General features: G+C 40.1%; 2 protein-coding genes across 2 annotated transcripts; one reads left to right on the top strand and one right to left on the bottom strand.

The window, feature by feature from the left end:
* Window positions 1-2: 2 nt before the first annotated feature.
* Window positions 3-7,901, bottom strand: LOC108596545 (histone acetyltransferase KAT6A). The gene is made up of 7 exons (XM_017982438.1): window positions 7,859-7,901; window positions 6,828-7,701; window positions 6,675-6,764; window positions 5,633-6,612; window positions 5,350-5,563; window positions 1,590-5,283; window positions 3-1,270 (listed from the first exon to the last, which is right to left on the bottom strand). The coding sequence occupies exons 1-7, from the start codon at window positions 7,884-7,886 to the stop codon at window positions 35-37; spliced, it is 7,116 nt and encodes a 2,371-aa protein (XP_017837927.1). The 5' UTR covers window positions 7,887-7,901; the 3' UTR covers window positions 3-34.
* Window positions 7,902-8,656: 755 nt separating this feature from the next.
* LOC108596987 (transcription-associated protein 1) lies at window positions 8,657-21,630 on the top strand. Its single transcript, XM_017983252.1, has 19 exons — window positions 8,657-8,908; window positions 9,209-9,394; window positions 9,453-9,650; window positions 9,732-9,898; window positions 9,960-10,050; window positions 10,128-10,266; window positions 10,328-10,932; window positions 11,008-11,211; window positions 11,271-11,888; window positions 11,944-13,333; window positions 13,398-13,693; window positions 13,783-15,357; window positions 15,414-15,690; window positions 15,749-15,899; window positions 15,966-18,759; window positions 18,820-19,356; window positions 19,421-19,549; window positions 19,618-20,829; window positions 20,899-21,630. Exons 1-19 carry the CDS (start codon window positions 8,672-8,674, stop codon window positions 21,469-21,471), a joined length of 11,379 nt encoding a protein of 3,792 aa, XP_017838741.1. The 5' UTR covers window positions 8,657-8,671; the 3' UTR covers window positions 21,472-21,630.
* The last annotated feature ends 2,457 nt before the right edge of the window (window positions 21,631-24,087 follow it).

Here is a 24,087-nt window from a genome sequence, read left to right as displayed (position 1 = left end):
CTTTATAAAAAAAGTATATATATTAAGTAAAGATTTATCTGCGAATCTGTGAATTGAGACCCAAATAGGGTGAATACGTTGGATACATAGGATTTGGTTGCGTAGCTCTTTGCAATACGCATGCATCTTGATACTGGGACTGCATATTCATAACGCCCATTTGCATGGGAATCTGCGAATTGGGATACTCACTACCAGAGCTATATGCTGGCGTGGGAGGGCTCTGCTGGGGTGACATTCTATAGCTGTTGATGGCCCCATAGTGTGACATCAAATTAGGGCTAATGTGTACATTAGCTGTGCGATTATTTGAGCTGCTGCTTATTGGCGCTGGGCCATGTTGAACAGGAGCCGATGGAGTGTTGCGAGTGTTACGACTGCTGTTCTGTGCTGATGTAATTGGCGCTATATTCATGTTGCTAGCGTAATATTTATGGTATTGTAGAGGAGTATGCGATTGCAACATATTAGGCGGTGTTGAAATGTTTCTGTTCTGCATGAGCAAATGTGGTGGCGGCGTCATCGAGTTGGGTGGTATCGAGTGATGCGGTGATGGTGTTAGGTTTGATTGCCCTCCAGGGGATGTATTGCATGGCTGTGTCTCCAAGCAATTGGTCAACTGCTGTAGTTTTGACAGCGCACATAAATTGCCAACCAGTGCTGAAGTTGTGCCCGTGCTATTTGAAGCAGAGATGGCATCATGACTTGACTGCCGTTGATCATTATTGGATGCTGCTGATGAGGGCGGTCCCAGTGTGGTGGATACAGCTAGGCGTGGTGAATTTGCTACAGCTTCGTTCGAGGGCATGCCATTTTGTAAATAAAAATTATTCACAGCACAGGCCGATGAGGGTTGATCAATGCGTTGATGTGAGTTTGGTAACGAATGCACGGAGCTGTTAAGCGACATTCGAGGCTGAATCCCTGGCGGCATGCTAACGATGTCGTAGTTCGAGGGATTCGTTGGAAAATTTTGTGTTATCTGCGGTATAGACACATAGTCCAAAGGCTGCATATTCTGCTGATGTCCATGCTGTCCCCCTAATTGTGTAAACTGTAAGTTATTCAGGGAATCCTGTTGTGCCTTCGATATGTTTGGTGTAGAACTCTGTTGTGGATGCTGCAGCTGGTGGTGCTGCTGCTGCTGAGTATTTTGCGTCGATGATGAAGCCGTTTGTAGCTTGGAGCTATTCGATGAATTTGCATTGCGTATTTGCTTCGGTGTAGATGATCTATGCGATGTGGTTGGAGAACTTGACACAATGTCAGGCTGATAGCAAAAAAAGAAATATATTTAATATTAGGTACACGTAAGATAAGCAAAGACAAAGTCGGTTGCTTGATTTCAGAAACAATATCGAAGACTTCAATGAATGAAATCAAATGAGAATTTTGAATAAATATCAATATCAGAAACGAATCAAGTTTGTTTTTGGTCTAATGCTAAATGAAACTCTTTCAGCCTGATAAAGATTTTCAATTAACTTTGTTTGTCGTCAAATTATTAGATTTGTGCGTCAAGTGTACATAAAAGTCGGTTATTTCCGACTTTAGACATCTTGTTGATAAATAAATAGTTCGTAAATTACCTGTTGGACATTTATCTTTCGATTTTGATGCTGATGCTGTTGCTGCTGCTGCTGTTGTTGTTGTTGCTGCTGCTGTTGGGGATTGCCAATTATATTCATATTGGGTGAACCTTCGGGCGTTAGATTCATATTCAAATTGTTTTGCTGTTGAATATGAGAATTTTGTATAGACATATGCATCGGGGTGGCTGTGGATTGATTTTGCATTGAACAATCAGAGAATTGTCGATGCATATTGACATTTGTAGTGGAGATGTTATCGGTGCCATGATTAATGCCACTGCCTATGGCTGCCGCAGAGTCCATGTTCAATTGTACATTGTTGATGCCACAATCGTAGTGCTGCTGTATGGGTGCATTTGTTGCTGTTTCAGCATTGTTGTAAGCCATGTTGTTGTTTGTGTTTACATCAGCTTGAGCGCCACCAACTTGCAAGTTTGCATGAGATGATTGGGCTTGAAGCAAGGGTTGAGTATGAGCTTTTAGTTTCTCCTCACCTCGTGGCGTCACTAGCGTGGTGTTAACATTATGCTCCGACTTTTGAGGCTTCGGAGCTACAGTTGCTCCCTCGCGGCCTATGGGTGTGGGCAATAGAACTGCATCGGGCTGATTATTTGAATTGTGATTGTGTCTGTGCACTGATGATTGAGCGTTGCTAATGCTTTTCATTTGTTGCTGCTGCTGTTGCTCATTTAGTTTGTATTGTTTTTGTTGGGCACACTTTTGATTATAAGCGATGGCGCTACCATGACTATTTAAATTGTAGTCATTGCAATTGAGTGCGTGCGCCTCATCGCGCAAGTTATTGACATTAGGAACTCCCTTGGTCATGTCGTCCTTTTTCGAGCTGTTCTTACGCTCCACCTTCTGCTTGTCCTTGGTGTGATGCATCTGATGATGCACATGCATTGTCTGCATTGCGGATTGATATAGATTCTGTGATAAATTGTGTGTGTAGGCCATAGTAGTCGCCAGATCTTTATGAAATTGTTTCTGACCCTTCGGCGCAGACGGATCCAGGTTGCATAGATTATAGCTGTAATAGTCCCATTGCCAATATTGCGATGTGTGGTGATAGTTTGGCATTTGATTTATTGGAAACTGCGTTGAGCTCAGGCTTTGCAATTGTGCATGTTCATTGTTCTTTAATTGCAGCTTGGGCAGTGGCGCTGTAGCCACGCGAATATTTGTTTTGTCTTCTTCCTTAACTTGTAACAATTGTGGCGCCTTCGGAACTTCCTTTTCCGCTTGCACATTCGCTTTGTATGGCACCTCAACTTTAGCTTTAACTGTATTATGAGGAATTTCTGCTTTTGCTGCTACTGCTGCTGCTATACCTGTTGTTGTTGTAGCTGCAGTTTCTACACATATTTTTTTATTTACTTTTTGTTTAGGGTCTGCTTCAATAGGGATTTCTGCTGTCTCAGGCTTTGTAGGCTGCAAAGATTGCCCAATCACAGCCGCTGTTTTAACGTCCTGCTGATCCATCGAACAGTTGTTTGCAGGCTGCGCCAGCATCTGTTCGGGCTTGACTACGGCTTCAGCTGTTTCTATTGGCTCCAACTTGCTGGTTTCGAAAGTTTTCATATGAGGCTTATCCATTTGCAGATTTCTCGCAGGCTCACCGTCAGTTGCGGTCGTAGGCGTGGCCGCGAGCGTGGAGGTGTCAGCTACAGGCTTTTCAGTTGACGTCACAGTTGTAGTTACAATATTTTGATGTAGACTTTGAGTCTCTGCTACAGCTACAGCTACAGCTACTTGCTTTGTTTTATCTTCCTCTTTCGGTTGAATATTCTTGGTCACATTGTCATTGCTAACGATTGCTTGCTCAGTCACTGGCGTGCCAACAACTTCAGGTATTGGAAGCACAGGCGGCGTTACTGTTTCCGTTTTTGCAACGGGCTGTGAATTTTCTTTGACAACATGTACAACGGCGCCTGTCTCAACGTTATGTTCGCTATTTGCAACGCTCTCTGCTGGCTCTTCAACTTTAGCTACTGGTACTGGTGGTGGGGCCTCAACTTTTTGCTCAATTAGCTTCTCTTCGGGAGCGCGCTTCTCATACACCAATGTATCTGCAAACAAAGCTTTCTTAGTTTTCTTGGCTACAGCGTCCAAAACATGTTCAGTGGTTAGCTCTGCAGTCGCAGTTGGCTCCTTGTTCTTTGCTTGGGCTTCAAGCTCCATATTTTTTGGTCCGCTTGTAACTTTAACTGCTTCCATCTCAGCTATCGCGGTTTCATTGGCAATGGGCTTAACTTCCTCATCGCGCTTGCCATTCGACTTTTTGCCTCTAAGCTTGGGCACAATATTAATTGGTTTGTCAATACATTCGATGTTCTTATTGCTCGACTCTAGATCTTGTGTTGGATTTCCACGCAGTGGCGTTATCTTGTCCGGACTTTCATTTTCATAATCATAAGGATCTTTTTGATTTGTTGTACTTGGCGTTTCCACTTCATCAGTAGGATGTTCACGCTCGAAATGCTTTCGCTTGTTTGTATGTGGCACAGAGTCCTTGCGCTTGGCCAAGCGCAATGCGCGCTTGGTTAACAAGTTGTTCTCTGTTACTTCAGCACACTTCTTTGAACATTTGCTGTCAGACGAATCTGAATTATCAATTTTATCCTCAAAGGGACGTTTACATCTTTTAGAATCGGTGGACGCGGGTGTAGCACAATCTGTATTATTTATTGATTTTCTTGTTACAGCTTCCTCGAATTTCTCCAAACTTGACTTTCGTGCCATTTTATAATGCCCTTTTGGATGGGTCGTAGTTAAAGTAGGTAGAGGCTCCTCTATTTCCATATCTTCGACCATTTGTTTGCTCTTATGCAAATCTTTCACTTCGACTTTGTCCATTAAGCTATAGCTTAAGTATTCACGATTTGATATTGGCTTTATATTATTATTGGGTAATTTCGAAACTGATGTTAATGGACTCCATCGTAGGCAGTCGGGTTCAATAACAATGCGGGATTTTCGCGAAGTTACAGTGTTATGATGCGCTGCCACCTTATTCCAATCAATTTTTACTGTAATTTGGTATCTAATGTCACCTTCATTTTTTCGCAATTTTATGAAGTTTAGCAACTCAAATGCCAAGGCAATGTCAGATATGGCTAAGCCTGTTTTTATAGCTATATCTTTAAATGTTATTTTTTGCTGATCTCGGAACTTGTACAAATACTCAAGCACAACAGATTTCCAATATGAAAAGTAGGACAAACGTCCAAGATCTGAGAGTGGCTTTTCAGGCGTACCCAGTTGACCTTCTTCACGACTTAACAAGTAGCTAAAGTCAATCAAGAAACGTCCAAAGCCTTGTCTCTGGTACTGTGGCAACGTCAGTATGCAAGAGACGTTATACTTTTGCGAGCAGTGCTTTTCCTTGGAGAAGTATCCCACTAGATGACAGCCAACTTGATCGTTCTTTGTCAAAATGTAAAAAAGAAATGGTTCCACGTCATAATAGAGAGTTTTGTGGTCTAAAAAAAACTTAGCCAGTAGGCACAAGTTTTGACAATAGATCTTATTCACGTTGCCATCCACTTCGTATACCGAAATATCACCCTGACGGAAGATTTCAGTGCCCGGTGGCTGCTTCCATATGCATTTATTTTGATGTCTATCTAAGACCGAACGACTTTTGGTATATTTCAGACAAAACTCGCACAAAAACAGTTTTGATAGCCTGCAAAAGTAAGAAAAACATTTTCTTTTCAATATTGTTTTATTGTAAATCAACAAAAGCACATACCTTGCATACTCCTGTGGAAATGGGCTTGAGTACCATGTCTCAATATTCCATTTACCCATTTCTATAGACTTGGGACTTTGTCCACCCAACATGTTGTTCTTTTCGTTGCATATTTCATTAAGATTGTTTGACACTTTTAAGACCGCTTTTTGTAGCACTTCCTTGTACAGCTCAACATCAGTTTGATTGACGCCAGGCGGTAAATGTTGGTTTTCTAAAATAAAAAGAATATTTTCCGTATAACAAATATTCAATCGAAACATATCAAGTCTTTTCGGCATACCGAACGGGCTGGTGCGGCTAATTAGGTTCATAGTTTCATCTAATGCAACTTCGTTGCTTGCCTCATCCGCTCTGTGAGGGTCGTTAGTATCTGCTATTGCTTGTGGCTTTGTTGGCTCCTCAAAGTCTTTCGCATCAGCCAACATGCGACACTTGAAGACTGTTTCCTTTGTTAAATATGGTATATCATCATCTTGACGACTTTGAGTGTTGCTTGTTTCAAGTGGCATGGACTTGAGTATTACCATTTTCTTTTTTACAGGATTCATTTGATTTTGTGTACTATCAGCTTTATTGCTTGAAAATTCTTTTGGCTTTGATGTTGAATTATTGGCATTCAAATTGGGTTCGGGCAATTTATTTTTATAACTTATGCATTTGAAGTTATTTTTGTATTTGTTGTCAACTGGATTTTTAGCCACTGCAGCAAAGCCCCAGTTTTCAGAGGCTGCTTCAACACTATCCTTATCATTTAACGTTTTATCATTTTCAAATATATTTTCCTTTAAAGTGCTTCTATCAGAATCGTAGTCTTCTTCTTCATCATTATCATCGTCACATTCGGAACTATCGCTCGAACTGTCCGATGAATCTGAATCTGAGCTTGATGAAGTGCACGAGTCGGAGCTTGTGCTTTCATCTTGATCATCACAGCCCGGATTTCTATCATCATCGTCATCATCGTCGTCGTCACTGTCACTCGAAGACGTCGTGGATGATAGATCCGAATAAGTGCGTTTGCGACTGCTTTGTTTAACAATCTGTTCACGCTGTAATAGAGCGCTTTTCTTTTGTTTCATTTGTGTGTCGAAATTGTTACTTAAAGCACAATTCTTGCGCTTTTGCTTATTGCCAATATTGTTTGTGGATTGCTGCGAAGTCGAGGGATTTTCAAGGTACCCTTCTTGCTTGATCATTGGACGCTTGCAATTATTATTATAGGCTCTTTGAGAGACGCCTGTCTTATCATATTGTAACACTCTGCAAAACAGTCAATAACAATTAAGTTCAATCTTTCAATTTTACTCATTTAAGTGACTCACCTTTCATTAGAAACTTCTAATTTTATGTTAGCGGCCTCCCTACGGAATGATTTCGGATAATCAACATTTTGCTTCAAACATGATTTGCATCTGTAAGACAGATTAAAAATAATGCTCATGCTGAAACTTGAAATTTAATAAGAGTTAACTAACCTATAAGGATGCTTCGGCTTCTTGTCTGGTATTGTATCAAGGCAGGTCAAATGGAAATGATTTTTGCATATATAGCACTGCAGTAGACATGGCCCGCGATTGCGAATTTTGCAGACAACGCAGTCGGCGCATTTCTGACAATTCCACAGAGTTCCTTTGGTAACAAGCATGTAGAGCAGCACATAAGATTGACTTTTGCATCTGCCGGCTATGTTGGCGCAAGTTGTATGCAATGAGATACCGCACTGTTTGCAAGAGCTTAGCGGTTCGGGTATGCCATTCAGATTCTTTTGCGCATTTCCCGAGCAATGAGCGCAAGTTTCTTCCCCTTTGACAAGAATATCCGCGTCTGGCACAGATTTTCGTGGCGTTGTTAGGGATTTGCCTTTTTTATAGAACTTTCCGTCTTGTATTAAAAAGCCAGCATCGACTGCTTTCTTCATGGACAGTTTAATCACCGATTTAAAGTCCACATCAGGCGATAAATCAATGCAGTTAAATTTTTGTATATAATTTTCAATACTTTTAATTGTTGAGCCTTCGCACTCGCCCAAATCATTGACTGCCTTTGCTACCACCTTGTACAGGTTGGTACTCTTATCAACTTTAATTCGACGCTTTGCCATTGGCGCTTTATAGGAATGAAGGCCTTTGTTGTATACCTTGATAACAGCTCCAGAATCGACGGCCTTTTCCAATTTCTCAGCTACAATATCTTCATGAAATTTGTGATGTGTCCCAATCGCCTGACAAATTCTTTGCACACTGGGTCGTTGCTTTTGCGACCGTATTTTGGATATTGCTTCTAATATCCATTGCTTCCACGTATCCATACTGATATCATGAGCAGATTCCCTCATTTTTGGAGCCTTAACTAAATAATTTAAATATTATGAAAGAAACAATTCTATAGTTCTTTGTATTTTAAGCCGGCTGACTTATAGTGTGGTTTAGATACACGGCATTTTGTTTGTATCCGCAAGTTACACTAAAGTTGTCATACTAATACACACAAACATATAAATACATACACGTTTGCAAAATTCCGTCACATTTCATAGGAACAGTGCACTTCCAAATTAGATTTCAAATACATGCTTAATTTAATTTGATTATTATATCCTTTTACATTTATATATTTATAAAAATAGGTTTTAGTTCTTAACGCGATTACTAAAAATAAAGTCGTTTTAGTTACAAACACACTCATACAAATGCATACACCTATTGTTGTATGTGCTTTTTTGCAGTGCAGATATTACGTTAAATGACGCCTTAGCAAATATTCCAGAGCTAGGCACTCAATGTTGACCATTTAAAAACTGTAATTAAGCATAAATACTTAATTTTTCACATGTCGGTTCTCAAGCTCATATACGTATGTATGTGCACACACATACAAACATACGTGTATGGATACAAGCTTCGTAGCCAATGCCACTACATTAATTTTTTTTAGTTGTTCATAGCTTTATATTTACACAAATGCACGTTGTTAAGATGTTACAAATTGGTTTAGGTCCTTTAAAATCGTTTTTTTTTTTTTGACAATTTTACAACTTACAATACTATTTGTTCCTTAAAATAATCAGTAGCTCAGTAAATGTTATTTCGATGCCGATGGTATGATTTAGGGTTGCAATTCGATTAGTTCAAGCAAAACCTAACATTATTTTTTTTTTTCGTTATTTTTTCCAGCACTGTTTTCTAGAGTTGTTCATGAAAATATAATTATAATTATCGCAAAGGCGATATTTAATTTACTCACATCTCTAATTATTTCGCTTATTTACGCCGGTGAAGTGGATTTCGTGCAAAAGATTTTAATTTAATGGTTACTTAAAATGGCGCACACTGAAAATATACCGGTTAACACATTCCGGAATTATTTGAGCATACTTAATGATGCAACAGCAAGCGAGGAAATCAAGCTTAAGGCTACACAAGAGCTCAGCGAACACTTCGAGATGATCATGCAGTCCGCCTCCTATCCATCATTTTTGGAAAATGCGCTCAAAATATTTATGCGAATATTGCAAGAAGGCGAGCCTCAATTTATCCAGGAGAATACCATGCAGCATGTAATTACTATTATTGGGTAGATTAACTTACAATTTGTAGACAATGTGTGTTACGCAGTATATGCACATTGGGCTCCGCTGGCAGTCTCTTCGGGATGCTGCTTGCAAATGTATATATTTTTAGTCTTTCAAGCCCAAGATCTCTATCTCTCTATCAATCTACAGTGCAGTGGAATTTTACCGTCAGCGAGAATGTTTACTTTCCTCTGGATTTCTTATTGACTTCAAGAACAAAAATTATATAGAATTTACCAGCGTGCAGTTTTTAACTACAATGATTTTATTGTTTAAATCTTTCAGATTCGCAAACTCATATTGGAGATGATACACAGATTACCCATTACAGAAAACTTGAGACAACACGTTAAGTCCATTATTTCAATGATGCTTAAATTGCTGAAAACAGACAATGAAGAGAATGTGTTAATAAGTCTTCGCATCATTATAGAGCTGCACAAACATTTTCGTCCATCATTTAATCCTGAAGTAAGTCCTAATATATTATTATTAATTTATATTCATCATTATACTTCTATTATTTCAGATCCAGCTTTTTCTGGGCTTCGTTAAGGAAATTTATACAAATCTACCAAATCATCTGACTTCAATATTTGAAACCTCTAATGATGTTTGGATCAGTGACCTAAAAGATTTGGATTTGGAGTCACTTTTGCCTGAAGCATATTCTGTAAAGACTATACATGTTGAAAAACCACATGAGCCCAACTCACAGCAAATGCTTGTAAGTTAATATGTCTATTAGTAGATATATTATAAAGATGCATTTATTAATTATATGTATAATTTCTTTATATTATTATAGTATAACCTTTTACCCAGAGGAATTCTATCATTAAAAGTGCTGCAGGAACTGCCCATTATTGTTGTGTTAATGTATCAAATATATAAAAATGCTGTACATCAGGAGGTCTCCGAATTTATACCACTTATATTAACAACAATTAACTTACAGCCAACAGTTATACAAAGGTTTGTGAAATAATTATGCGCTTTAAATATTGTTAATTATTTATGTAATTTTCGTTTACAGAAATTCGGCTCAAAAGGAAATTTTTGTTGATTTCATGGGTGCTCAAATAAAAACGCTTTCATTTCTAGCTTACATAGTGCGAATATATCAGGCAAGACCTTAGTTTTGAATTTTTTCTATTTCTTTTGAACTTGTTTCTATTTTTTAATATAAATTTTTTTTCTGCAGGATGTGGTTGTAGCAAACTCCATATCTGTAACCAATGGCATGCTAAATCTCATGGAGCATTGTCCAAAGGAGGCGGCGCATCTTAGAAAAGAACTTTTAATTGCCGCAAGACATATTTTTGCAACAGATTTACGCCAAAGTAACTTAAATATTGTATATTCAATTTATAACGTAATGATAAATTATATAATTATTTTTAGAATTCATACCATCGATTGAAAAGCTGTTTGATGAAGACTTGCTCATAGGGAAGGGTGTAACTCTAGACTCCATACGTCCGTTGGCGTATTCAACCTTAGCCGATCTTGCGCATCATGTACGCCAGAGTCTAAGCCTGGATGTTTTGATTAAAGCTGTACATCTGTTTGCCAAAAATGTGCACGACGAGACGCTTGCCATTGGCATACAGACTATGTCGTGTAAACTTTTGCTAAACTTGGTGGACTGCTTACGGCATCATAGTGAACACGATCCGCAACGTTCACGAAATGTGCTAACCACGCTGTTGAAAGTATTTGTTAAAAAATTTGAAACAATTGCCCAGATACAACTGCCATTGATAATACAAAAATGCAAAGGACAGACCCAAGCTGGCCAAGCAGCGCCCAATACGGTTGGGAGTTTTTCGTTGCCTGCGTTAAATGTAACTGAACTAAAAGATGAACAATTGGGCACTGATCAAAATAAGCAATCCCCGAGTGGCTCTCAACTGGCGTGCTCCTTTAACGTCGCCGAATATCGCAGTTTGGTTAAAACTCTTGTCGGTGGTGTTAAGACTATTACTTGGGGATTCTTTAACTCCAAGGTAACATTTTTCGAAGACACCAAACAAATAACAGCTTAGCTTATACAGCTTATTTGTACATATTGTTTATTATAGACGCATGCCGTGGATGCAAATTCCCAATTGCAAGAGAAGCTATTTAGTCCTGAGATATTATGCACATATATTGACCTGGTTCACTTTGCTATGGAGGCGCTGGATATATACACAATTAACGTAAATCCTAATCAACAACGCACGCAGGGCCTAATTTCCCGCAGCAAAGAGGAAAAAGAAGTGCTCGAGCATTTTAGCGGCATTGTAAGTCTAAGCTAATATATATTTTAATTACAAGAAAGACTTTACTCTTTCTCTTGCAGTTTCTCATGATGCACTCACAGAATTTTCAAGAAATATTTGCCACCACAATAGACTTCCTGGTGGAGCGTATATATAAAAATCAATCGCTTCAGGTTATTGCCAATTCATTTTTAGCAAATCCGACAACATCACCACTATTTGCTACAGTGCTGGTCGAGTATCTACTAGATAAAATGGAGGAAATGGGCTCAAATTTAGAACGGTCCAATTTGTATTTAAGACTATTCAAGCTTGTATTTGGCAGTGTGAGCCTGTTTCCAGTGGAAAATGAGCAAATGCTGCGTCCACATTTGCACAAAATAGTTATACGTTCCATGGAGTTGGCTTTAATATCCGACGAGCCCTATAATTATTTCTTGTTATTGAGAGCACTGTTTAGATCAATTGGCGGTGGTAGCCACGATCTACTTTATCAAGAATTTTTGCCGCTCTTACCAAATTTGCTAGAAGGCTTAAATCGTTTGCAAAGTGGCTTCCATAAACAACACATGCGGGATCTATTCGTTGAACTTTGCCTTACTGTGCCGGTAAGGCTGTCCTCACTACTTCCATATTTGCCCATGTTAATGGATCCATTGGTATCTGCTCTAAATGGTTCTCCCACGCTAATAAGCCAGGTAAGTCATAAAACATTGATGGCCGTCAGTCCCAACTGAATTGCTTATTTTTTAGGGACTGCGCACTTTGGAGTTATGTGTGGATAATTTGCAACCCGACTTCTTGTACGATCACATTCAGCCAGTGCGGGCGGCTTTAATGCAAGCTTTGTGGAAGACGCTGCGTAATCAAGATAACGCCGCTTTGGTTGCTTTTCGCGTGCTTGGTAAATTTGGCGGTGGCAATCGCAAAATGATGGTGGAACCACAAACTTTACATTATGATCGCAATGAGAAGCCAAAAATCTCAATTGTTACGTATTTCCAAGAGTATGAGAAACCAATTGAATTGCCTGTAGATGCAGCAATAGAGTCAGCATTCAAGGCCTTAAGCTCAAATACAACAGATCACTTCTATAGACGCCAGAGCTGGGAAGTTATACGTTGCTTCTTAGCAGCTTTCATAAGCTTAGATGACGAGAAGCACACGCTGCTGAAATTGTTTACACATAATGATTTTATTGAAAGCAACATAATGAACTGGTCTATATTCCATCAGAAGGTGGACATGACAAGTGTGCGTGGCACGCATCAAACAGCGCTGATTGGCATGTTGGTAGCTTCGGCTACCAAGGATCTACGCGACTCGGTGTGTCCTGTAATGGCGGCTGTTGTGAGACACTATACAATGGTGGCCATTGCCCAGCAAGCGGGACCATTTCCTCAAAAGTACTACAGCTCGAATGGCATTAATCCGATGGTCCTAATCGATGCCTTGGCTGCTTGCATGGGACATGAGGAGAAGGAATTGTGCAAGCCAGGCATTGCTTGCATGGGCATTATTTTAGATACGGCCACTAACATAATGGGCAACAAGGACAGAGCCTGCAAATTGCCGTTGATGCAATACCTTGGTGAAAAAATGACTGCTCTTTGCTACGACCGCCCGTGGTATGCCAAAGTTGGTGGATGTCAGGCAATACAGTTCCTGTGCAAGCACATGTCGCTGCGTGCGCTCTATCAGCATCTCTTTAACTTTCTTAAAGCATTTATGTTTGTGCTAATGGACTTGGAGGGCGATGTTTCCAATGGTGCACTCGACATAACCAAAAACTCAATGAAGACCATGCTGGAAATTTGTTTGTCTCCCATTAGTGCAGCTGCACGCTACGATGATCTTGAGGACTTACAGTCCAAGGCCACCTATGAGGTGATACATGAACTTGTACGGCATATAACAAGCCCTAATTCCATTGTTAGAGAGGAATCTATGGTGCTCTTAAAGCACATTGGTTCCATACAAAAAAAGACTGTATCCGAGGTTATGGATCCGCATAAAGATGTGCTTGCCGATATTATACCACCGAAGAAACATCTACTAAGACATCAACCTGCCAATGCACAAATTGGTCTGATGGATGGCAATACATTCTGCACAACTTTGGAGCCGCGTCTCTTTACCATTGGTAATTCTAGTCTATTACAATGCATTTGTAATATTCGAATCTAACCTAATATACTTCTTTTAAGATTTAAACAACACTTATCACAAGGTATTTTTCCATGAGCTACTCACGCTCAGTGAAGCTGAAGACGCTACTTTGGCCAAACTGGATTGCTATAAGAATGTGAGCAGTCTTATACCACTCAGGGTTAGTGCTTTGCGTGCTTTGGCTGCGTGTCACTATATAAATGACATTAGCTATAAGGAAAAGATCATTTACATTATATTCAAAGTGATGGAAAACGACAAGGCCGAGCTACAAGAGACGGCATATCAATGTATGAAAACCTTCATCAGTGGCATTACACTGGAAAGAGAAAAGGTAAGTGCATGTTTTATTTACGGTGGGTGTTGGCCTACTTCACAATCTTTATTAGCTATTTACTTGTTATACAATTGCCTGAGTTACAGATTCAAACCGCCATGCGACCTTTACTGCTAAAGCTGGGTGATCACAGAAACTTGTCCATTCCCGCTATTAAACGACTATCATACTTTACCCAACTGTTTCCACACATGTTCAATGAAAAACTGAGTGAACAAATATTGCAGCACTGTGCGAAAATCATTGAAATATTTGTTGGTCAATATAAATGCACTAGTCAGAACATAAACTTCTTTGCAACATCCAAGGGCGGAGAGTATGAGCAAAAGATTGTGACGCTCATTGAAATGTTTTATCATATAACAGCGTCTGCCAAGTATATAGAAAAGTTGTGTCAACTGGTACTGCAGACGGAGAAGAACCTGATGATAGAAGCCTCGAGTCCATACAGAGAAGCTCTGCTTAAGTTTCTGCAGCGCTTTCCACTGGAGACAGTTGAGCTATTTATGCTCGACAGTTTCATGTCAGAGCCACAATGGAATCGCTTTTTTATATTCATTTTAAAGCACAAAGATGGGCAAGCATTTCGCAATGTGATTAAAAATTCCAAGTATACAAATCTCTTGGAGTATCTCAACTGGAATACAGATGTCCACAAGCATGTGCAACATCAGGCGGTGTTGATAATATTCACTCTGATGGAATTGGATGATCAATGGATACCAAGCCGGCCAGATATTGTGGATGCTCTGAAGAACATGTGGCGCAATAATTTATATTCAACATGCGTCGAAAATGTTGCCTGCGACTTGTGGCACTTGGTTGGCAAAATACTCTTGCTATATTTTTCCAACAATACAAATGATATTGATTTGCTTTTCCAATTACTAAGAGCTCTATGCTTCCATTTCATTCCCGATGTCTATTTCTTACGCGACTTTCTACAAAACACTGTTGCCCAAAGCTATACTGTCAATTGGAAGCGCAATGCATTTTTCCATTTTGTGGAAAACTTCAACAACAATATGTTTACTGAGGAATTGAAAGCTAAAATAATAACAGCTGTATTAATTCCCTGCTTTACTGTTAGCTTTGACAAGGGCGAAGGCACTAAGCTCATTGGCGCACCACCCACACCCTATCAGGAGGATGAGAAGAACATTGTTTCTGTGTTTATTAACAAGGTCTTTGACCCTGAGAAGCAGTACGATGATGCTGTAAGGATTGCTTTATTGCAGCTGGCTTGTCTGCTTGTGGAGCGTGCCTCCCAGCACATACACGACGGTGATGCCAATAACAAGAGACAGGGTAATAAGCTAAGACGTCTCATGACTTTTGCTTGGCCTTGCTTGTTAACCAAGAACTGCGTGGATCCAACAGCGCGTTATCATGGACACCTATTGCTTGCTCATATAATTGCCAGACTGGCCATACATAAGAAAATTGTATTGCAAGTGTTTCACTCTCTGCTGAAAGGGCATGCTCTTGAGGCTAGACCCATTGTCAAGCAAGCGCTGGATGTGCTGACGCCGGCTATGCCACTGCGCATGGAGGATGGCAACACCATGCTCACCCACTGGACTAAGAAGATTATTGTGGAGGAGGGACATGCCATTCAACAATTGTTTCATATTTTGCAATTGATTATACGACATTATAAGGTGAGTATACATGCCATTTATTTATTGAAGACTAACCAGCTTTGATTATTTGCTAGGTATATTTTCCTGTTCGCCATCAGTTGGTGCAACATCTCATTAACTACATGCAACGCCTCGGTTTTCCACCCTCTGCCTCAATCGAGCATAAAAAGTTGGCTGTGGACTTGGCTGAAGTTATTATAAAATGGGAATTGCATCGCATTAAAGAGGATGAGCGTGAAGTTAAAATTGAGGAAGCCGAAGAAGATTTAAAAGACATGCAACAAATAAAGCGTGCAGCAAGCGAGACAAGTGATGTGCGTAAAAAAGGAGCTGAAAGCTCAACCAGTCAAGGTAAGAATTATGCTTATAAATTTATAAAGATTAGTTTGACTAAACATTTCTCATGTAGGTGTGGGCACTCATGCTAAAACTGAGGACGTGCTGCGCTCTATAGACAAATCCTATTGTGATACGGTACTAAATTTCTTAGTACGTTTGGCCTGCCAGGTAAATGATCCTCAACCGGGCGTCATTTCGCCTGGCGAAAGCTTATCCAGAAGGTAAACACATAACGTAACGCAACTTGGTGCATGTACAGAAATTATTTGAATTTCAATTCGTTTCAGATGCATTATGTTACTGAAGTTGGCAATGCGTCCAGAGATATGGCCGCAGCCATTTGATATCAAACTAAACTGGCTGGATAAGGTGCTAATTACCATAGAGACACCTCATCATAACTTAAATAACATCTGCACTGCCATCGATTTCCTAACCTTCCTGACTACCATACTAAGCCCCGAACAGCTGGTTGCCATAATACGTCCTGTGCAGCGTGGACTCTCACTATGCATCATACACCAGAATACGCGTATTGTGCGTTTAATGCATATATTCTTGACTCGGCTTATGGCCATATTCCCACCCGATGCACAGCATAAGCATAACGATCTAGATGTCCTCTACAGCGCCATAAGTAAAATGATAACAGATAATCTCACGTTCTATGAGAAGAGTCCGCAGCCCAATGCTTCGTCTTTGTTTGGCACGCTTATGATCTTGAAGGCGTGTACGACCAATAATGCAAGCTATATTGATCGCATATTGGTGCAGTTTATACGGGTCTTGAATCGCCTGACAAAGGATCACATTAACGTTAACACAAGCAGCAACGCAGCTAGCTCTCAACAAACCGACTCCCATTCTCTTGCCCTGGAACTCTTGGTGCTATCCCTGGAGCTAATCAAGAACAGAATTGTTATAATGAGTGTTGAAATACGTAAGCTATTTATCGGAACTATTTTGGTGAGTTTAATCGAGAAAAGCTCAGAGGTCAAGATTATCAAATGCATTATAAAAATGCTTGACGATTGGGTAAAGAACAAAGATGGCAATATTGCCACGCATGTGCCGTCTATTAGAGAAAAGTCCGCCTTGCTCGTAAAGCTAATGCAATTTATTGAAAAGAAATTCGTCGATGAGGTTGAGCTTAATGTGCAATTCCTTGAGATTATCAACTATATCTATCGTGACGAGCTGCTGAAGCAAACTGAGCTGACCAGCAAGCTGGAGGGCGCCTTTCTTAATGGCCTGCGTTTCCAAAATCCCCATATACGCGCCAAGTTCTTTGAAATACTTGATGCATCGATGCGACGTAGACTACATGATAGGCTGCTATATATAATTTGCTCCCAAGCATGGGATACTATAGGCTCACATTACTGGATTAAGCAATGCATTGAGTTGCTTGTGCTGACAGCCAACACTATGACGCAAATACAATCCTCGCAGGAAGCGTTCAAGATACCCAGCATTACTTCAGTAATACCTACAACAGTCGCCTCCGATCAGGAGAATTCGTTTGTCTCCTTCTTATCCTCACAGTCCGAGTCTTTTGAAAATGTGCAAAGCGTCGATGACAAGGACGATGTGTTTGACATTGACTTGAACCTGGAGTTTACATCCGTTCGCAAAGAGGATTGCCAACAAATATTATCCACAAGACGGGACACATTGGTGGAACTCATATACAAGCAGGCTGAATTCTTAGAGGCGAACCGTAATATCCGCACTGATCAAATACTAGTTGCCACTTCGCAGCTTTGCCACATGGATACACAATTGGCTGAGAAGATGTGGCTGGCACTATTTCCCAGCATCTGGAACATATTCTCTGATGATCAACGTCTGAATATATCCAAGGAACTAATACCATTTCTCTCCTCGGGAACAAATGTCAATCAGAAAGACTGTAGTCCCAGCACGTTGAACACCTTTGTGGAGGGTCTAACCAAATGTAATCCTACGATTTATATACCACCAAATCTATTAGCATATCTAGGCAAATCCCATAATCTATGGCACAGAGCCATTTTGGTTTTGGAGGACCTGGCACTGACAAACTCGAAGCGGAATGAAATTAATATTGCTGAAGGCATTCCGCCAGAGAATGATGTGCAGCAGTTGAATAATATATATGATTCGCTCTCTAAAATGTATGCCGCTATGCACGAGGAAGACCTTTGGGCTGGACTTTGGCTAAAGTATGCCCATTATCCTGAAACAAATATAGCCATATCCTATGAGCAAATGGGCTTCTTTGAAGAAGCACAAGGCGCCTACGATTTAGCTATGACCAAGTTTAAGCAAGATCTTAATAGCGGTCTCATCAATATTGACATCAACACCGAGCTGTTGTTGTGGGAAAAGCACTGGATGCGTTGCGCCAAGGAACTTAATCAATGGGACATACTTCTGGACTATGCACAAACAAACAGAGAGAAGAATATGTTTCTTATTTTGGAGAGTTCATGGAGAGTTCCCGATTGGAATTTAATGAAGAACGCCTTGGCCAAAACAGAACAGTGCTATTCCAAGCAATACGGCTATAAGCTAAACTTATACAAAGGTTATCTTTCCATCTTGTACCAGGAGGAGAGACAAGCTGCTAGTGTGGAGCGTTATGTGGAGATTGCGTCGAGCTTATGCATCAGAGAATGGCGTCGACTGCCCTACGTAGTTTCCCACATTCATTTGCCATATCTACAAGCGTCGCAGCAAATTATGGAACTGCACGAAGCTAGCCAAATCCATCAAGGCCTAACACAAGCCAGAAATTCATCCTTGCACGATATGAAGGCCATTGTGAAAACATGGCGAAACAGATTACCCGTTATATCAGATGACTTATCGCACTGGAGTGATATTTTCACTTGGCGTCAGCATCACTATCAAATTATAACACAACACCTCGAACAGCAATCGGATCAGGGCAGTACGATGCTGGGTGTGCATGCCTCAGCGCAGGCTATAATCTCCTTCGGTAAAATTGCCAGAAAACATAATCTTACCGGCGTTTGCCAGGAGACTTTGTCTAGAATATACACCATTCCATCAGTGCCAATTGTGGACTGTTTCCAGGTGAGCATACTTACTTCAACATATATATGTATGTCATATTACAATAGCTAAATGTTTTAGAAAATACGTCAACAAGTCAAGTGCTACCTGCAAATGCCCTCAACATCTGGTAGAAATGAAATTAATGAGGCTCTTGAAGTCATTGAATCCACAAATTTAAAATATTTCACGGGCGAAATGAATGCTGAGTTTTATGCCTTGAAGGGTCTTTTACTGGCGCAAATTGGCCGGACCGAAGAGGCGGGCAAATCGTTCAGTGCGGCTGTCCAGCTGCACGACGGACTAACCAAAGCGTGGGCCATGTGGGGAGATTATATGGAGCAGCTCTACTTGAAGGATAGACAAATTAGTCTAGGACAAAACGCGTTAATCTGTTATCTCCACGCGTGTCGAAATCAAAACGAGAGTAAAACTCGAAAATATATTGCCAAAGTCTTGTGGTTCTTATCTTACGATAACTCGAATGATATGCTCATTAGCACATTTGAGAAATATGTTTCCGGCATCCCGCCACCTTATTGGCTGCCATGGATCCCTCAATTACTTTGTTGTCTTGAGCAGTTCGAGGGTGATGTTATATTAAATCTGTTAAGTCAGGTAAGCAGTCGCTATCCTTAGGATACAAAACGTGGTTCTTAAAGGTAGATGTTTTGTTTTTCAGATTGGACGCCTATATCCTCAAGCTGTTTACTTCCCGATTAGAACTTTGTACCTAACATTGAAGATTGAACAACGAGAGAAACACAAATCTGCTGAGCAGGCTGTGTTTGCTGGCAAATGCCCAACAGCTGTATGTATAAGGAATTTTCTCGATTTGAGAAGTAATGCTTGACTTGAACTTGAATATACTTCTTGCAGAATGTGGAAAACATGGGAAGCATCTCTGGTAGAGGTCAAGTGTCGGGTGCTTCAGTTAATCCAATTAAAGCCACACCGCCCATGTGGCGTTGCTCGAAGGTAATGCAGTTGCAACGCGAAGTGCATCCTACAATTTTAAGCTCGTTGGAGGGCATTGTGGATCAAATGGTTTGGTTTAGGGAGAGTTGGACGGAGGAGGTGCTGCGGCAGTTGCGTCAAGGCCTAATTAAGTGCTATGCCATAGCATTTGAGAACAGAAGCACGGTTGTGAATGCAACCATAACGCCGCACACTTTGCATTTTGTCAAGAAATTGGGTTCCACATTTGGTATTGGCATTGAGAATGTGCCAGGCTCAGTGGCCTCATCTGTGTCGCATTCGGCAGCATCGGAATCTCTAGCACGCCGTGCGCAAGTGACATTCCAAGATCCTGTTTTTCAAAAGATGAAGGAACAGTTTACCAATGATTTTGATTTCTCCAAGCCAGGCGCCATGAAATTGCACAATCTCATATCAAAATTGAAAACTTGGATAAAAGTATTGGAAGCGAAAGTTAAAAAGTTACCCACATCGTTTCTTATTGAGGAAAAGTGTCGATTTTTATCAAACTTCAGTCAGAAGACGGCTGAGGTGGAATTACCTGGAGAGCTACTGATACCTTCATCATCGCATTATTATGTGCGCATTGCACGCTTTATGCCACGTGTGGAGATTGTGCAGAAAAATAACACAGCCGCACGTCGTCTCTACATAAGAGGTACAAATGGAAAAATATACCCTTATCTAGTTGTACTCGATTCTGGACTGGGTGATGCGCGTCGCGAGGAGCGCGTCCTGCAATTGAAACGCATGCTCAATTATTATTTGGAGAAGCAAAAGGAAACCAGTCGAAGATTTCTGAATATAACTGTACCCAGAGTGGTTCCAATTTCACCACAAATGCGACTGGCCGAGGATAATCCGAATAGTGTATCATTGCTAAAAATATTCAAAAAGTGTTGTCAAAATGTTAAAATGGACTATGATATGCCGATTGTTAAGTATTATGAAAGACTGTCCGAGGTTCAGGCGCAAGGAACACAAATTTCCCACACTATTTTGAGAGAGATCTTCTCGGAAATTCAGTATACAATGGTTTCGAAAACATTACTCAGACAATGGGCCATCAACACATTTGCAGCGGCTACAGACTTTTGGCAGTTCAGAAAAATGGTATGTAATTTGAACTGCTTAAAGGGAATTTATGTACATGTAATCTACTATTTATGTAATTATTTTTAGTTAACACTGCAGCTTGCATTGGCTTATCTTTGTGAGCATGCTCTCAACCTGACACGTTTGAATCCGGACATGATGTACCTGCACCAGGACTCTGGACTTATGAATATTTCTTATTTTAAATTCGATATCAACGATGATAAAGAACAGTTTAATCAACATAGGCCTGTGCCATTTCGTCTGACGCCTAATCTTGGAGAGTTCATCACAAATATTGGCATCAACGGGCCATTATCAGCTGCAATTGTGGCAACAGCCCGATGCTTCATTCAGCCCAACTACAAATTGAGTTCAATATTACAAACAATATTAAGGGATGAGATTATCACATTACAGAAGAAATCATTTAGACAGGGGAAGGTACTTGAAACGTCAGATGAGCAAAATGCTGATCATAACTCAATGGAGCAAACCATACGAGCTGTTAACTCGGCTGTCGATATTATTTTACTGCGATTGAATAAAATATCATATTTCGATAATATAGATAAAAAGAAAGTTTCTATGCTCATTCAATCTGCAACTAATATTGATAATCTATGTCGCATGGACCCTGCCTGGCATCCATGGCTATAAATTTTTGATAAAAAGAATATAAGTACCTTTATTTTTTAAGTCTAAAATGTACACCATTTATATTACTGAAATTAAACGATCCGAACGATCCGGCTTATTTCAAGCTGATTTGTCTTTGCTCTAGACTCCTGGACTCTGTATTTCAGCTTTAAATAAACTTAAAAGCTTATTAATATAATTTTCAACGAAGTTAATCTTTTGGTTATTGTGTTTTGTGCCAAAAGACGAGGTTCAATTATTTCATCTTAATTTTTAAATAATTCCAAAAATACGCCACACAAACATTTCAATCCTGAGCCAAATGTTTGAAACAGAGTTTATTATATAAAAATATTAAATATTTCAGTCTTAGATGCGAATTATTCAATTTTAATTTGATTTTCACATATCTTATATATATTTTTTTTTATTTTTTTTTGTAAATATTTCTTTATTTAAAATCTGGCCGTTGGGCCAATTATTAAGTTTTTTGAGAATACTTGGCGTTTCTTAGGCTTACTTAGCTCTATACACTATTAACTACTTGGTGTTTCTTAGGCTTACTTAGCTCCATATTCTATTATCTACTCGTGTAGTGGTCTAAAGGAGGCCTAAATGGAAGGTCTAGCACGTGGGTCCTTTTTTTAAGCCTTCTTGTGAGCTGGCTATTGTCTAGCAGTTGGATGGACCAGGACGTTTTGGTCGTCATGTAGCCTTTTTTCGTGCCGTCTGGACATCCTTCTATACAGTTCTCCTCCACTGTGTCGATCTGGAGGTCCCTGTGCAGGCATGAGTTTCGCATGTAGAACGGGGCGCCAGTCACTGTTCTTAGTATCTTGTTCTGGAAGCTTTGAATGGCCTTGGTGTTACTTCTGCTTGTGGTGCCCCAGATCTGGATGCCATAGGTCCAGATTGGCTTTAGAATGGCTTTGTATAATAACAGCTTGTTCTTCATAGACAATTTGGACTTGGTGCCAATAAGCCAGTAGAGCTGGCCAAATTTCTTGTTCAGCTGTTTTCTTTTGTTCCCGCCATGTCAGCCTACGATCGAAGGTGAGGCCCAGGTAACTGTATGTTTTTGCCGCTGGTATGTTGTCGCCGTAAAGTGTAACTGGTGGACAGTCGCTATGACGCAGTGCAAAGGTGACGTGCGCGGATTTCAAGGCATTCACTTGTATGTCCCAGCGTTTGAGCCATACCTCGAGTTTGTTCATTTGCCGCTGGAGCATATACGCGGTTTCGTTGGGGGACTCGGAGGTTGCCAGGAATGCCGTGTCGTCCGCGAACGTCGCAGCCAACAGACCAGATTGGTGCTCTACCGGCATGTCTGCAGTATATAAGGTGTAAAGCACTGGCCCTAGGACGCTGCCTTGTGGGACTCCTCATATCTTATATGGCTACTTCTTTTGATAAGAAATTATTTATTAACGACTAACAAAAACAATTATTAAATAAAGTTTTAGTCATGTAAATTTTGCTACATATCTGGGCCTACATATTTGCGACAATAACTTATGTGCAAAAACAACTTACCAATTTTTTGGCGCTTACGTTACACGTTTTATAAAATAATATAGACGTGTTATTTTTATAAACTTTGACATTTTTGTAAAAAATTGAAAAAGGGTATCATGAAGTTGTGCAAATGAATGTAACAGGGAGAAGGAGGAGTGGCAGACCCCTACAGTTAACTATAATTCTTGATCAGCTCGACGAGCTGAGTCCATATAGCCAGTCCGTCTGTCCGTCCGTCCGTCTGTGAGTGCGTGTTTCTCAGCAACTATAAGAGCTAGAGCAACCAAATTGGGCATGTAGGTGCTCCTATATCCAGGACACTACGCTTTTATTTTATTTTAATTTTTTTATTTCCTCCCCCTCCCCCGTAAATCGAAAAAAAACGATATATAAGGCCGTACAAAAATCTTTACAAATCTAAAATAAACCACAAAATTGCCTAGTCATGTTTTGTGAAAATTTCAGAACGATCGGATAAATAACTTAGGAATTTCAATTTTCAATATAGACAGCGGGGTGCACGTGCTGACGCGCCATTCAAACATCGCTGCCGACGCAGCGGCGGTGTCGCTGGTGACGCTACAGCGAAAGTGAGTTGTGACGCGTTAGCTGTTTTGCGTGTATGTGTTTGTGGGTGCATGCATGTGTTTGCTGCGATGCCCTAGACAAAGTGTATCTAAAAGTTGGTGACGCCCAACTTTAATTTGTCCACTTGTTTAATATGCATTTTTAAAATTTGCTTTAATCAATTACTTGTGAGTTTACAGATTGAAATGAAGAAATGAACGTAATATCATCATCTTCGTTTTCATCTAAAGTGTCTTCGACTTATTTTCTGTTTTAGGCGTGGTGAAATTTGCTTGGAATACTTTTTTCATAAACTGTTTATTAACAATAATTTGCATTACGCGAAAACGCATATTACTAGTAGTTTTACTTACTCACTTACGTTATATAGTATTAGTTTTGTGTCTTACGTTATAATTGACAGGGTAATATCTCCGTAAATCCAATATTTTGGATGCATATGCGGATGGTGTTTATGTTTGTTCGCTAAGAACCTGTACGTATATGTAAATTAAATCCAGTACTATATCTCCGTAACGGGTGGGGCTTCCTAGC

This window comes from Drosophila busckii, chromosome 2R (genome assembly GCF_011750605.1).
Source record: "Drosophila busckii strain San Diego stock center, stock number 13000-0081.31 chromosome 2R, ASM1175060v1, whole genome shotgun sequence".
In the NCBI taxonomy this organism is placed as follows: Eukaryota; Metazoa; Arthropoda; class Insecta; order Diptera; family Drosophilidae; genus Drosophila; species Drosophila busckii.
The sequence above is the reverse complement of the archived record's forward strand: the minus strand, read 5'-3'. Positions and strand labels throughout refer to the sequence as shown.

What these genes read in the sequence shown, in the direction of transcription:
- LOC108596545 (XM_017982438.1), bottom strand. Translation starts at nt 7,886, where the DNA reads ATGAAATGTGACGGAATTTTGCAAACGT. An exon ending in TTAGAAGTTTCTAATGAAAG is followed by an intron (nt 6,613 to 6,674) that starts GTGAGTCACTTA and finishes ACTGTTTTGCAG; the next exon opens with AGTGTTACAATATGATAAGA. An exon ending in TAGCCGCACCAGCCCGTTCG is followed by an intron (nt 5,564 to 5,632) that starts GTATGCCGAAAA and finishes TTTTTATTTTAG; the next exon opens with AAAACCAACATTTACCGCCT.
- LOC108596987 (XM_017983252.1), top strand. Translation starts at nt 8,672, where the DNA reads ATGGCGCACACTGAAAATATACCGGTTAACACATTCCGGAATTATTTG. An exon ending in ACATAGTGCGAATATATCAG is followed by an intron (nt 10,051 to 10,127) that starts GCAAGACCTTAG and finishes TTTTTTCTGCAG; the next exon opens with GATGTGGTTGTAGCAAACTC. An exon ending in CTGGCAAATGCCCAACAGCT is followed by an intron (nt 19,550 to 19,617) that starts GTATGTATAAGG and finishes TACTTCTTGCAG; the next exon opens with AATGTGGAAAACATGGGAAG.